This window comes from Trichechus manatus, unplaced genomic scaffold, assembly GCF_000243295.1.
Source record: "Trichechus manatus latirostris isolate Lorelei unplaced genomic scaffold, TriManLat1.0 scaffold00002, whole genome shotgun sequence".
NCBI classification, from domain to species: Eukaryota; Metazoa; Chordata; class Mammalia; order Sirenia; family Trichechidae; genus Trichechus; species Trichechus manatus.
Genome location: NW_004443938.1, coordinates 23,119,849 through 23,135,423, shown reverse-complemented (window position 1 = coordinate 23,135,423; position 15,575 = coordinate 23,119,849). Strand labels below are relative to the sequence as shown.

Below are 15,575 nucleotides of genomic sequence, written 5' to 3'. Positions count from 1 at the left end.
ATTTAAAAAAAGGACACACCCCTGCTTTGAAAGTGACTGGTTTCAAAGGTACAGTTTCCTCAGAAAGGATGATTCTATTACCATGATTAACTCCGCGATAATCTTTTCCTTTCTGACCGCTTCATCATTCTAGTCTAGTTAGATTCTGCTGTCTGTTCTCCTATTGGCTGTGCCAGGTTAATAAATTCTGTTTAAAACACCTGCAGCTATAAAACCTAAATTGTATGTCTTCTATGACCTTTTTTTTACTCAATGAAAACAAACATTTGAGTGTTGGGAACTATTGAACCATAAGGAAAACACTTAACCAGGTAGACGATCCATCAGGGCCCCACAAGCTGTAGTCTCTTAAATGCCTTCATAGGCATCCCCTGTCCAGAGGCAATTTCCTCAGGAGAGGATGATTTGAAGCCCAGGACTCCTGGTTTGTGGCCTGCCTGTACTTAGACTCGGGGAGCAGTCAAAATGAAATTTCAGAAAGCCCACTCGTATCGCACAAAAGAAGAGTCTTAAGTGGAATGAGGTCAGGTAGGCTAAATATTGATTGCCATGGCTTTGTGGTTTCCTTTTCTGACCCCAAAACTCCCATTATAGCAAGATTAGAAACAATAGTGAAGGGTTCACACTGCTGCAGTAATCTAAATCTCTGTTGAACACTTGAAGACCATGAGCGAAAAATGCCCAGGTTTGATGGTCTTTAGCTGTCATTGGAATCCCATGTATTAGCCCATGCATAACAATGTGTATGGAGCACGTACAAAAGCAACATTTTCTAACTGCAGGTTGTAATTCATTAGTGGGTTGTGAAATCATTTTAGTGGGTCATGAAAGCAGTTTTGTAAGATAGAATAAATAGAAAATATCAGAGTACATTCCATAGAGAAAGGGTTAGTATTGTTACTTGTAATCTGTGTTTTGGTTGTGTGTGTACGTGTGTTCGTGGTATACTGGAGAATGAATGTAAAAGGATTTCTTACTGTGGATCAAGGGGAAAAGTAGTTTGAGAGCCATTGTGGGCACCCAGCCAGGACTAGGGTGAATGAAGTAAGGTCACTGCCTCGGGCACATCTTTTAAGGCAGCGCTCACTCAGGTGCTAACCATCCACTTGCACAAGTCTGAGAGTGAGCACCTCCAAGTTTGCACCCTATGCATCTCACTCATATCACCCTAATCCTGATTCTGATAGGCAGTGTGGAGCCCTCAAAGTGTGTGACTCACAAGCCTGGCAGGGAACCGCTTCAAGGAAGGTAAAATTTGAGTGTTCATTGATCACTGATGAACCCTAGGGGCAGCACTTATAGAATCTGTTCTGAAATTCAGGCCATCTCTCTTTTCAGCCATGATCTTAGGAAACCATGCTCACCAAACAGAAATCATGTCGGTAGTTTCCAGATGAGGTATGGACAACCAACCCTCTGCCATACTGATTGCAGCCAGGAACAGACATGAAGCCCAGACTTATTTTACTGCTTGACACAGCATATTTCTTTTCAACATCACCCAATTAATTTCAGTCTCCACAAGTCCTTTAATAAGGCTAAGAATTCTTTCTAAAAATAAAAATGGGACCATAATAACCCTCTATCACCCAGTGTCATACATGGTAATTTTACGTCCTTAGTGTAATTCAAGAATGGGATGTAGTAGTTGGAGATTTCAGTTATGTTAACACACCTTTATACATCAGTTTGACTGCTTCTCTTTGGAAATGTGATTGTAAAATATTTTCTCGTCTCCCAGGCAAGATGCGGAAAACTAGTCTCCTATCTGCCAAGCCATCAACCGAGACTGGCTTTAAGTCGTTCAGCAGAAACCAGCTGGGCAGCTACCCAACACTGCCCTTAACGAAATCAGTGGATGCGCTGAAGCAGGGAGAGGAGAGCCGCCTGGGCAGTGGGCTTACCCCTTATGCCTCCACCAGCTGTGACCAGCCATGCGCGACTGGTTTGAATAAAAACCGAAGAAGCCTCCCCGTTTCCATCTGCCAGAGCTGCGAGACCCTGGAGGGCCCCCAGACTGTGGAAACTTGGCCCCGATCCCATTCCCTGGACGACCTTCAGGGAGAGCCTGATGCTGAAAAAGATGTGCCTAGGGGGGTGACAGGACCCTCCCCTGAGATTCTACCAGAAGTGCCACAAAAGACAACCACCTCCATCTCCAAGGTTCAAACCCCAGAACGAGAATCTGCTGTAGACAATGCATTGCTACTGACCCAAAGCAAGAGATTTTCTGAACCTCAGAAAATTACGACTAAGAAACTGGATGGTTCAGTAGCTGTCTCTTCACAGGGCACATCACCTCCTCAGTGTTTGCCCAAAAACTATGACAGTCAACCTCCGGGAGCTAAACACAGTTTCACAAGGACACCTCTTGAGGGTCACAGAAAAGGGCACGATTTTGAAGGAACAAATCATCCCCCAGGCACCAAAGAAGGGGTAGATGTTGAGCAGACGGTCCCTGAGGCAAGAACACAGCCAAAAAATCCTTCGCAGCCTCCACCTGTTCCTGCCAAAAAGAGCAGAGAACGCCTGGCTAACGGTCTCCACCCTGTTCCCGGAGGCCCTGGGGGGACCCTCCCCAGCCCTGACACACCGTGTCTGCCAATTAAAAGGAGCAGCCCTGCCAGCCCCACTGACTGCCACACAACACAGGCTTCTAGGGCCCCCTCAGGGCAGGAGCCTGGCAGCCCCCCAAGCACGAGACCACCCCCCTGGCTCTCAGACCTCCCGGAGAGCATAAGTCTCCAGGAGCACGGCGTGAGGCTGGGCCTGGCGTTGACCAGGAAGGTGTCCTGTACCCGAGGGGTTGATCTGGAAATGCTGACTGAAAACAAGCTACAAGCAGAAGGCATTGATCTCACCGAGGAGCCGTACTCTGATAAGGTATTGAAGGCCCTGTCCCCAATTCCATAGGCCTTTGCTTTTGTAATCAGGCAGCCAGGTCAGATGAACGCTCTGGCCGCTCTGAGGGGCCAGGCGGCAGCCCCAGCTGGGTGGACTGTCCAGACAGCTGCTGCGGCTGACAAGTGGTGAGCACAGTCTTCATATTAAATCTCAGGCAGCCTCGGAGTTTTCTTTCATTTTACTTTTGCGTGTTTGTTTTTAATTTTTGGCAGCTGTACTTTGCAGAGTCCCTGGGTGGTACAAAACAGCTAAGCGGTCAACTGCTGACCAAAAAAGGTTGGCAGTTAGAACCTACCCAGAGGTGCCTCAGAAGAAAGGCCTGGCAATCTGCTTCCAAAAGATCACAGCCATGAAAACCGTATGGAGCAGTTCTACTCTGTAACATATGGAGTCACCGTGTGTCGGAATCGACTTGAGGACAACTGGTTTGTGTTTTTGGTTTTATACTTTGCAGGGAGAGCTATCAGTGCTAGAATCGGTTTCTGAAAGGAATGATTCAGTGCCCAGGAGAGACCAGAGTTCAAGTTTCCATGTCTTACTAGACATGTGGATTTTCAGACATTCACCTCTTCCCACTTCATTTCGCCACATATAGAATGGGGTTAATAGCAACCCGCATATCTGCCTTTGAGAGGTGTTAATAGGAGCAGATAAAACAGATGTGAGCATACTTTGAGAATCGTAGAACACTGTTCAGATGTAATAACTCTACTGTATAATTAACTGTGTGTGTAACAGGAAAAAAATAAGATTATATAAAATACTCTTCTCATACCAAAAAACATTTAGATCTGTAATAAAAAATAATTTTCATCTGGGAAAAAAAAAAAGTTGATCTAGCAATACCAAAATGACTTTGGAATGGATAAACGATAATAGATGTGGCTGTACTTTGCTCCTGGAAATACATGTCTTGCTATAATAGATTTCTGGGAGTCGTTATAGAAATCTGATGACCAAGAATGCCTTACAATAAGCTCTCCTTTTCCCTTCTTCTTCTCTTCCTCCTCCTCCTCTATGTTTAGTGAATGGAAAGATCTTCTAGAATTCTACTCTAAATGCTGGTAGTGACATGGCAGTTTAACTTTTCATAACCAACAAAACCAAACCAGTTGCCCTTGAGTCGATTCTGATTCATGGCGGCCCCACGTGTGCAGAGTAGAACTGTTTTCAAGGCTGTTACCTTTAGGAAGCAGATCGCCAGGCCTGTCTCCCGACGTGCCTCTGGGTGGGTTCGAACTGCCAACCTTTTGGTTAGTAGTTGAGTGCTTAACCATCTGTGCCACCTATGAACTCCTTAACTCTTAATAGATGAAGCCTAAAAAGTAGAATGTCTATAGAGCAGATGCTTGACCCTGTCTCCTGCAATTTAGCAAACCATCTTCAGTAACATCAGAGGGACCATATTTTGAGCAATGATTGGGCAGGGTGAGGTGAGGGCTTTGGTCCAGAAAATCTTGGTTTAATTTCAAATAAAAAAACTTTGAGTGATATTTTCCAGCAGCTAAATGCCTTACCCTCCCTTATTTTTGATGTATCGTGGAGAAAGGCTAACAGTTCTTGCTCCCCTGATGCCACGTTTCTGCTCTTCCGTCGCAGCACGGCCGCTGTGGGATTCCGGAAGCCCTGGTACAAAGATACGCGGAGGACTTGGATCAGCCTGAGAGGGACGTCGCCACCAACATGGACCAGATCCGCGTGAAGCTGCTTCGCAAGCAGCACCGCATGGCGGTGAGCAGCCCGCACTTTGCATTTTCCTGCACACAGCTTCTGAAGTGCATCTAGTTATGGTGCTTTAAGGATTCCCGTGCTGGCAACTGCTGACTAGCCAAGGGTTCATTATAGCTCTAGACAGGAGATACTTGGGGGGAGCGGGGAGTAAGTAATATATGTTCAGCCTAGAAATTTTTTTATTTATTTTGTTGTTATTGAGAATATACACAGCAGAACTTACACCAGTTCAATGGTTTCACAGGTACAGTTCAGTGACTTTGGTTACTTGGAGTTGTACAGCCATTCTCGCCGTCTTTTTCTGAGTTGCTCCTCCCCCATTAACATAAACTCTCTGCCCCCTGAGCTTCTTGTCTAATAATTTGAGTTGCTGTTGTCAATTTGATCCCATATTAAAAAAAAAAAAAAAAAAAACAACTGTTGCCATGGAGTTGATTCCAACTCATAGTGACCCTATAGGACAGAGTAGAACTCCCCCCAGAGAGTTTCCAAGGAGCACCTGGTAGGTTGGAACTGCCAGCCTTTCAGTTAGCAGCCACTACGCTACCAGGTTTGCAGGTAGATCTTAAAAGCATAATGCTCAAGGCAGACGTTTTTTAGTAGTTAAGCTAAACTATTGTTTGTTTTTAAGAAGACTTCAGGGGGATACTTTAGGTTTAAGATTTAAAGATTATCTCAGGGCAATAGTTTCAGGGTTCAGCATAGCAATTTTTGAAAATATAATTTTGGAAAAAAAAAATCATCCATAATCCCAGCACAGTTAAAAACTTTTTGTACATCTGTCTTGTCTTTTCTCTGTGCATATATGCAATAGTAAACAATATTATTTTGAAACTTGATTATTTTCAGCTATCAGATAGTAAATCTGTTCCCCTGTATTAATGTTTCAAAGTATTCTAGTAGATAGAAGTACCGTAGTTTAGCCATAATCTCCTATGTTGAACATTTAGATTGTTTCCAACTTTTTATCGTAAAAATACAGTGAAGAACATCCTTGTTAATAAATCTTTGCAAACTTCCAAGGTTAAGTTCTAAGGATATATTCCTTGAAGAGATTTTGCTTGATTGAGACTATGCAAAATTTCAAGGATTTTTATACTTGTGAGCAAATTAGTTTTCTGAAAGGTGTAACATTTTGTTTTTCTGGTTGTTGTTGTTGGTGGTGGTCCCCATCGAGTCAGCTTCCCCTCATGGTGACCCCATGCACAACAGAATGAAATCTTGCCCAGTCCTGCCACATCTTCATGACCATTGGCATATATGAGTGCATGTTGTTGCTGCTGTGTATCTTCAGTCCCCTCCAACCGAAAGGGCTCATCTGGCACTATATCAGACAGTATTCTGTCTGATCAATAGGGTATTCATTGGCTAATTTTCAGAAGTATATCACCAGGTCTTTCTTTATAATCTCTCTGAGTTCTGCAGACTCCGCTGAAGCCTGTCCACTGTGGGTGACCTTGTTGGTATTTGAAATATCCACGGCTTAGCTTCCAGCATCACAGCAACACACAAGCCACCACAGTATGACAAACTGGTGAATATTTCAAGTAGTAGAGTACAAATGTCCATTTCCCTGCCTTAGACAACACTTACATTATTGTATATTAAATTCTTTGTAACTATATTCATTAAATGTCTAATTTTCTGGTTGTTAACATAGATTCAAGATACAGTGGAAAATGTACTTTATAAAAACCATAGCCATTGAATATCTTACCTTCTACACTATTACACAGGTTTGCCGCTTCAAATAACCTTAGGGTTCTCTCATTGTAGATCCCAGTACAGTGAGACAAATGCTTACAGTTTGGAGATTTGAACACATAATTGGCATTTGCTCTAATTCCATATACCTTCTAGAACCTAAACCAACAAAACAAAAACCAGTTGTTGTCAAGTCAATGCTGACTCATGGCGACCCCGTGTGTTAGAGTAGAACTGCTCCGTAGGGTTTTCAGTGGCTGATGTTTTGAAAGTAGATCACCAAGTCTTTCTTCTGAGGCATCTCTAGGTGGACTCAAACCACCAACCTCTTGGTTAGCAGCCAAGTGCATTAACCATTAGCACCACCCAGAGACACCTACACATCCTTCAGAATTTGTCTCGTCTTTAAGAAGTCAAGAAAGGACTTTTCATCCTAGTCCTTGGCGTCTCACGTCATCATTTTCAGATAATAGTCCAGCAGTGAAAGATTGCAGGACTCTTCTTCTTAGCGTGAAGGAAGTGGCGTGTGTTGATTCTATAACATTGCCTTCTTTCTTTGTCCAGATCCCAAGTGGTGGCCTCACGGAAATCTGTAGAAAGCCCCTCTCTCCTGGATGCGTGTCGTCCGTGTCTGACTGGCTGATTTCCATCGGTCTGCCCATGTACGCCAGTGCCCTGACAGAAGCGGGGTTCAGCACACTGAGCCAAGTGCCTTCTCTGTCCCACACTTGCCTTCAGGAGGCTGGCATCACAGAGGAGAGGCACATAAGCAAGCTCGTATCTGCAGCCAGACTTTTCAAACTGCCGCCAGGCCCCGAGGCCGTGTAGCCAGGCCATGGTTGAACTTCCCTGGACAAGAGCCACCCTTTCACTGTGCTTATGATGCAACTCCTTCACCCCTGGATGTGCAGACCAGACCCAAAAGAAAGGCCCAGTGTGCAGCCAAACACAGCACGAAACCTTGGCACAGGACTAAGGACCCTCTCTCCTCCAGAAAAACCCCCTCTCGAGGAAATTGGCATGGTTCTCCTCAACCCCCAAAGAAAAGACAAGTACTTATTTTTATTTGCAGAACACAAAAGAACCAACATGCCAGCTAGCCGGAAACGCTTCGCCTCCAGGCTGTCTCTGTGAGCTGGGAGAGGGTGGGGTGGAGAAGGAGGGGCACCCCATTCCTGCCCTTGCCCTTCTGTCTGTCACCCTGCAGGACGCCTGAGGGCCAGACGGCCTTTAGCTAGGCCAAAGTAACAGACTCGGGAATTAGTGTACTCTATGGACCATGCTCATTTGTTTATAAGTAAACAAATCTGGCTGCACCAGAAGGAAAAAAAAGCCCTGTTCTCCTTTAGATAAACAAGAAACATGTTAATAATTGCTTTCTAGCAATCAGCTTTTATTTGCCTTAACATAAGCTTTGAGCAGTGATTTTACTCGTGTTCATGACCCTGTAACCATAGTTCCAAACCTTCAGCTTAGACTGCCGTCTAGTGTATCTGGGGTGTTTTCAGCAAAATGGGCTTTTCTAATGTTTCATTTTGACATGGCTTATTTTGTAGGGGTGTTTATCAGGCACAAATTTCATGTTGGCTTTCGGTTTTTAAACTAACTACAAATCCAGTAAGAAGCTATCTGAAATACACAAGGATGTCTTGTATATGTGCGTGTGTGTGTGCAGTAACTACCTTTCATTTTAATCAGTTTATTTTTGTTACCATGTTGGTCATTGTGCTGCAGCTTTGACTTGGAATCTGGACTATATCCATTCCAAACTTCAGTCATCAGCTAACAGGTCACCTTTGCGAAAAGTCATTGTAAGATTGAATGTTCCAGAAAGATGTTTTTAAAAAGGGAAGTAGTTTATAAGATATTTTCTAAGTTTTTTAAGTGTTATAATTAAGATGTTGTTATCTTACTTCTTTTCTTCTTTAGGTAATTCTTTTAATTCAAACAAGGGTTCATTATGAAGCCAGACAAACCACGCTAGCTATGTATTAAGTATTTGCATATTTTCAGTTGCTTTCTAGCTGGTTTTAGCATATTCTGTCATCTTTTAATCTAGTGTCTGATTTTCCAGCAAACAGCAAATTTAGACAACAAACTATTAAGGTCTTCATTGCCTACAAAGTGATTTTCCTTTATGTTTTTATTATGAGCACCACTTTAAGCCTCAGATGTGATCATTTACACCAGAAACACTTTGAACACAAGGCCTTGATCAAAAGTTATGTAGTATTTCATCTGCTCATTAAAACAAATGATTTCCCTCAGGAAAGAGAAAAAGTGATTCCATTTATGAGAAAGGCATCTCTAGCATTTGCTTTATATACCTGGATCCATGTTTTCTGAGGAAAAGGATGTTCTCAGGTGATATTTTTTTTTTTTTTTTCATGCTTTGGTATATGCATTTTTGTAAAATAAATGTATGTTTCTTCAATAACATTCACCTACTGTAAGATACCACATGAAGATGTGGTAGAAATGTAGAAAGGCTACAGCTGCCAAACTTCAGCCAAACTCTTAAAACCAGCTCGTTTTAGTCCTCTCAAGTTTTGACGTTCTTGTGAACACAGCACATTTGGAATGTAGCAAGGCTGCAGGGTTCTCACGTAACTACATCATTTAGGCATATTTTAAGTAATGTGGTGGAGACGGGCAAGAACAGGCTCTTCATGCTTTTGCAGTCTGCCAGCTTCACATTCTGAGACATCCTGCTCATTGCTAAAGCTGAGCAAAAAGACCACAAGAGTCAAGTTAGAGGTAACAAAGGAAAAGAAGAAATCCAATGTGCATTTCCAAGTTTTAGTTCACGTTCTGTGCTGGATTTTCATTTAAGTCAAAGTAGCACCAGAAAAGGGAACTTTCTGGATTTGAGTGTCTAACAATGCCAAACCCTTCTTTGGAAATGATTTCCTTTGCATAGAAAATCAAAATCAGGGACCATGAATAATGTTCAATGGGAGGTCTTTCTAGTCTGAGATGTCTGCGGTTTTTATTTTATTGCATTTTTTTTTTTTTTCAAATCTTCTTTTATATCTTTAGTGTTTGTTTGGTCTTCTTTTGCTTTAAACTTTTCAGTGGATGCAGAAGAGCCCGAATATTTGCGTGTGACATTTGACTGCGGTGGTTTGGGACCACCGGTGGGTGTTAGTAGACAGGGGGTGGCTTCAGCAATATCCAGTTTCAATCAGTTGCATTTGGTACAGAATTCTGCGAAACAGTAAAAATTGTTCGGTGTTTTGAAAGCACAAAAGAAACCTGGAAAGGTAGTTCGGCTCAGGTAGCTACACATCCATTGTGTATAATTTTTGCTTCAGAAGCTGTCTGGAAGGAAAAGCAGCCAGCCAGCCAGCCCCCACTACTATTTACATTCCCAGATAACCAAGAAGCAGGCATGTTCTCATGACCTTGCCTTACTCAGAGGCCCTTGCTTGTTCCTGAACCCAGGTGTGGGTGTAATAGAAATGACTCGTCTACTGGAAACCAGTTCCTGACGTAGCCGAGTTTGCTTTTGTAACTGCAGCAACAGAGGCCAGTTCACCAAGTCGCCACCGCATGGGTGCACTGTATTATTTTCAGAAAAAAAGAAAAATCGAGTAGTCTGAGTCCAAGTTATCTTGATTTCAAATTGATAGAGAAAACAAACTGTCAAGCAAGTTATATAACAACTAACAACATTGCACTTTCTGTATATGAAATCAATATTTAAATAACTTATTTTTCTCCGTGGCTGTTCTTAAACATTGTAAGTAGCTGTAATATACCAGTACCAATATGTTCTTGCAATTGCTTCAGCCCAAGAAAGCTGTGTATTGTTTTAAAAATTGTAAAAATTATTGTGATGACTCATTTAGCAAAAAGAGAGTTGGACAGAAGGGTTTTCCTATGTATCAAAGCTTGTCTATAATTATGTCATCTACGTACCTAGGAAAAAAAAGTAAATAAATTTCTTCAATTGAATATGTGTCGTTTTGTTGTTACTGTTCTTCCTTGGGTATTTCCAGGATGAATGGAGTAGAAATGGGATTCCTAGATGGAAATTCTAGAAAAGAAATTTACAAAGTACAGTTTAAGAATTAAATATATTGTAAAAATAGTAGCTGTATACCATTACTTCTGCCACATCATCAAAACTCAACTCTCAGACACACACTCAAATTTTTTTTGTATGGATTTTCCTCTGCCTGGAATGCTCGTCCCTCTGTTCTGACTCATAGTGACCCTATGTACAACAGAGTGAAACGCTGCCCAGTCCTGTGCCATCCTCACAATACTGCATTAGTAATTCCCTTATATCCTCCTCCTACAGGTCTTTGCTCATAAGTTACCTCCTCCTCCAGGTGGACTATCCTGACTACATCGTCTAAAGTTGCACCCTTCCCTATCTCTCACCTCTGCCACCATCCTGATCCTCCGTACCTGCTCTGTTTACCCCATAGCACTGATCACCTAACGTGCTATGTCATTTACTTCTTTATTATAACAAAAACCAACCCCATTGCCGTCAAGTCAATTCCAACTCATAGCGACCCCATTGGACAGGGTAGAACTGTCCCATAGGGTTTCCAAGGGGCGGCTGATGGATTCAAACTGCTGACCTTTTGGTTAGTTAACCACTGTGCCACCAGTTCCCACTTTGAGAGGTGCTTATTACCTGTCTCCTCCTACAATAATTTAAAGTTCCCAAATGCAGAGATTTGCTTTCTGATGTATCCCATGCTTCTACACCTGACGCATAGAGAGTCTCGAAGTATCTGTTGAATGAATGACTGGGCCAAATCACAAGCCATTGAATCCTGAACGTTAAAACTGGAGATAATCTATTTTAATCCCCTCATTTAACAGGTAGGGAACAGAGACCCACAGAGGAGCCAAAGGTCATACACGGATAGTAGTGACAGAGTAAATAGACAGCGGGCCAGTTCTCCCCTCTCCAGCAAAGGCTTAACTGCAGCACGTGAGCTGCCTTGGTCTAAACAGAAATCAGAGCTAGAAGTTCCCAGAACTGCTTTCAGCCAACAGCTTTTGTAGAGGGAGTAGTTATTGCAGCATGTGACCACCAGAGGGCAGTGATCTTCCAGGTTGAAGGGAGAACCTGAATTTGTGGAGGGCGGGATGTGAGAGGTTCCAAAGCCGGGAGGAAAGCACAGAGAGAGGAAGCAGTGGTTCCTGGCAACTGATTCGACCTACACATCCTTAAAATGAAATCCAACAGCAGGAGGGAGAGAAAGGCCCTTACGACTCACCAAGTTGTCAGCAAGCCCTTGTTGTGTGCCATAGAATGGATTCTGACTCATAGTGACCCCAGGCGACAGAAGGAACCCTGGTGGCGCAATGGTTAGGCTCTCAGCTGCTAATCGAAAGGTTGGTGGTTCGAATCCACCCAGCGGTTCCGCAGAAAAAAGACCTGGCGATCTGCTCCCATAAAGATTACAGTCTAGAAAACCCTATGGGACAGTTCTATTCTGCATGGGGTTGCTACGAAAAGAAATCAACTTGACAACACCCAACAACAATCATCTTCATGGAAGCAGATCACCAGATCTTTCTCCCTCAAAGCCGCTGATCTAGGGTCCCTATAACCAAACCACCTATTGAAACATAGGAGATAAGACAACTTACAAATAAAAACAAAACAAACCAGGGAAAATAACAAGTGTTGGTGAAGATGTGGAGAAATCGGAATCCTCCTGCTGGTGGGAATGTAAAATGGTACAGCCACTGTGGAAAACAGTCTGAAGGTTCCTCAAAAAGTTACACACAGAATTACCATATGACCTAGCAATTCCACTCCTAGGTATATACCCCCAAAGAACTGAAAACAGGTCCTCAAATAAATACTTGTACACAAATATTCATAGCAGCACTATTCACAATATTATCAAAAGGTAGAAACAACCCAAATTTTCATCAATGGACAAATGGATAAACAAATTGTAGTATATTCATACAACAGCCAACTATTTTTCTGCCATAAAAAATAACTATTAATACATGCTACAACATGGATGAACCTCAAAAACCTTATGTTAAGTAAAAGAAGCTGGACAGAAAAGATTACACGTTGTATAATCCCATTTGTATGAAATATTCAGAACAGGTTAAATTCATAGAGAAAACAGATTGGTGGCTGCCAAAGGCTGGCGGGGAGGGGTAGGGAGGGTGAGAATGGGAGTGACTGCTCAATGGGTATAGGATTTTCTTTCGGGTAATGAAATGTTTTGGAACTAGATAGAAGTGGTGATTGCCCAACATTGTGAATGTACTAAATGCTGATGAATTGTTCACTTTCAAAATGGTTAAAATTCATGTCATGTGAATTTTACTCAATTAAAAAAGTGCCGTAGGAAAATGATGATGGGTGACTCATAAAATTAGAACCCATTTTAATAAACACTGGAGCTCATCTGAAACGATGCTAATCCCATCTACAAAACACCTTCACAGCAACACTGAGATCAGTGTTTGACTGAGTAATTGGGGCCTGTAGCCCAGCACAGCTGACACATCAGAAACACCATCATGCTGGGAAGTCTTTAGAAAAATGGGCTGGGCCCCACTGCCGTTGAAGTCTGTTTGTTTTTTTAAGCTCCCAGGTTATTCTGATGCATGGTGAAGGCTGTGAACCAAGATACTAGCATGGAGGAGTTCTGGAGCCCTTGGGATCTGAAATGAGTACTTCTATCAGGTGCAGTTCAAGCCTCAGTCACACAACCTGCCCAAACCAGCTTCCAAACGGACATGCTGGTTGGGGAATTGAGCCAGATTATCCTCTAGACTTACCCTTCCCTAGAAGTGGGTTCCTTATGTGGGCCCTGGGTGTCCTTCCAAGTCTGAACCATCTCACTCCATCTGAGCAGTTCTGATCATCACGTTGCATTCTCGAGAGGAAATAGTGTCAACCTGGTCCCTGTTAGAATTTCCTCCAAGCGACTGCTTTACATAACCAGGGAGACTGAGTGTTTCAGGTCACATATGTACCAGGGCAATAGGTGCCTACTTGCCTTAAAACTGATTGTGAGGTATCATCCAAGTGACCGCACACACAGAGGTGACTTGGTGCAGCCACCTAGACAGAAAACCAGCTAATCATTTTATTTGGCAGTTTCTTAAACTCTGCTTTAGCAGGCTCTTACGAGCACAGACTTTTCAGCTCTAAAGGGGCTTGAGTACCTCCCAGAGCAGGAACTCTGAGCAAACTTAAATGGAGTCATGTGAGAGGAGTCAGGGACCTTGGCCTTGACCTGTCTTCTGGCCCTCCTCCCTTCCCTGTTGTCCAGGTACTTCCGTCTCATGCAGACCTGGGGAGGCTTCCCACTTGGGAGGATGCACTCCCTCTCTTGGAAGGCCAGGTGGGGCTAGGTCGGGCTCAGGAAACCTCCAAGAGGCAACTGTCCAGGCTTACCTCTCATCTCCACAGGCTTGGATAGGGCTTGGGGAGTCCACTCTGGGGCTGTCATTGCATAATCAGGGGCTGCTACCACTCTACCCACTGTCCTCTGATGTAGCGCTTCTGAGATGAACTTCAATTCTTTCCCAGTTGGCCAGCCCCGGCCCTCACTCAACTCCTACTAGCCTCCTCTTGGCTTTCAAAAGGTACGAAGTTGAGAAACCTGTTAAGAGATTGCTTCTGGGTGGTTTGGAGGAAAGGAGGACAAAAAGAGGGGGTGGGGATTAGAAGTTGCCCCCCATCTAGGACCTGTGCCTTTGACGAGAGAAAGTCCCCTTACTCCTGGCTTGGGATCATCGCCCGGAATTGCTCACTACTTGCAAATCAACCCAACTGTCGGGGCTTCCTCTACAGGGAGGGCCCCATGTCAGAAAGTGGCACCTCCCCGAGAAACCCTGCAGTTGTTTGCAGAGCCCGTTCAGTGCTGTCTCACTAGACACAGGGACAGTGTGTACATTTCTTCCATTTTCCTCGGGGAGGTTTCCAAAAGTTTTCCAAGGGCCCTTTCAGCTGTGGTCTAAATGCAGGGAGTTAGCCACCCTCCAAGGAGGAGCCTCATTTACTTTGGCATCGGGGCACTTCTTATTTAGCCCCAGGCTCGGAACGTATGGAATAGGGTTTTGCTGGGAGGCACACCATAGTAATCCTTGCCCTGTTGAGACAGATGGAGACTGTGGCTGCCCAAGCCACCAGGGACCTCCCATTCGAGCTCCCCCAAGAATTCTTCCTCTGTTGGCTTTGAGGTTTAAGGGAGTTGCCCACAAAAGAATGTTTGATGAGGGGTTCATGCTAGTTGGGTTGTGGAGGACATTACAGATACTCAAATTTTCCTTGTAGATTTTTTTCCCACCTCCAAAAATTAGAGAGAAGATACAGCATTCAGAAGTTCAAGTCAAGAAATATCTTCTTTTCTTCAGGCTCATGGTTAGCACAGCCAGGTGAGACCAAGCATTTGTCTGACCAGAATTGCTGGTTTTGCTCATAACACTCTCTAAAAATGTACAAATTGGACAATTAATTTACTCTCTTATTTTTGGCAGGAGAAAGGAGAGGTGGACTTGCCAGGACCCATTACTTTACCACTTCCACCCCCAGAAATGTGCTAATTACTGGAGTGTTATGAAGGCCACTGACTGTGCTGAAGTCTAGGTTATCAGCTCAAGTTTCTCCCATTTCCAACCCAGAAAACTAAGGGGTTATCGTTAAGAGATCTAAGAGGCTGTACCTGCATGGAAATTAGTGGAAATTCCATCACGTTTCACCCAAAGCCTCTCCCAGCAGCCTCCCCTGCCATATTTCCCGTGGGAGCAGGACACTCACCTATACCTGCACTGGCATTTCTTCTCGGCATTTGCTAGGCCACTTGGACTTCGGCCATAGTGGATGGTACCCCAGATGTCTGAGTCTCTGTCACAGTTCCCTCACTCACCCTGGATATTAACATGCTCAAGTCTCTCAAAGGGATGGCAACCAGTGTTAGTTTTTCAAATGTAAGTGCTTTGTAGGATTTTATAAACAGTTTCATCTTCGTTTTTTATTTTTTGGTGTTTTTGTTGACTTTGGCCGAGGTCAGGGCCAGAGGAAGGGTGTGTGGGAAGCGGGAGGTGGTGGGAATTGAGTGCTTTTTCAAGGGGTGATGACAAGTCATTGGTTCCCCATTCTTCACCCTTGACCTGATATGTGTTGCTTACGTTTCTAGATAGGGTTGAAACCCCTAAAAGGAAAGTAACTTAAGTTTATAGGATTTTATTGTGGATGGTTTAAATAAAACATTTTGCATATCATCTTT

At 43.5% G+C, this 15,575-nt stretch overlaps 1 protein-coding gene across 3 annotated transcripts in view; it reads left to right on the top strand.

Moving 5' to 3' along the window:
* SASH1 (SAM and SH3 domain containing 1) overlaps positions 1-10,260 on the top strand; it is a 226,525-nt gene extending 216,265 nt beyond the window's left edge. For 2 of the 3 annotated variants that reach the window (XM_023729210.1, XM_023729204.1), the window contains exons 11-13: positions 1,742-2,883; positions 4,504-4,635; positions 6,904-10,260. In XM_023729210.1, the coding sequence (XP_023584978.1) occupies positions 1,742-2,883; positions 4,504-4,635; positions 6,904-7,167 (1,538 nt within the window). In that variant the 3' untranslated portion in view covers positions 7,168-10,260. The remainder of the gene's footprint in view (positions 1-1,741; positions 2,884-4,503; positions 4,636-6,903) is intronic. The other variant, XM_004368843.3, reaches the window with a different exon arrangement.
* Positions 10,261-15,575: the final 5,315 nt, after the last annotated feature.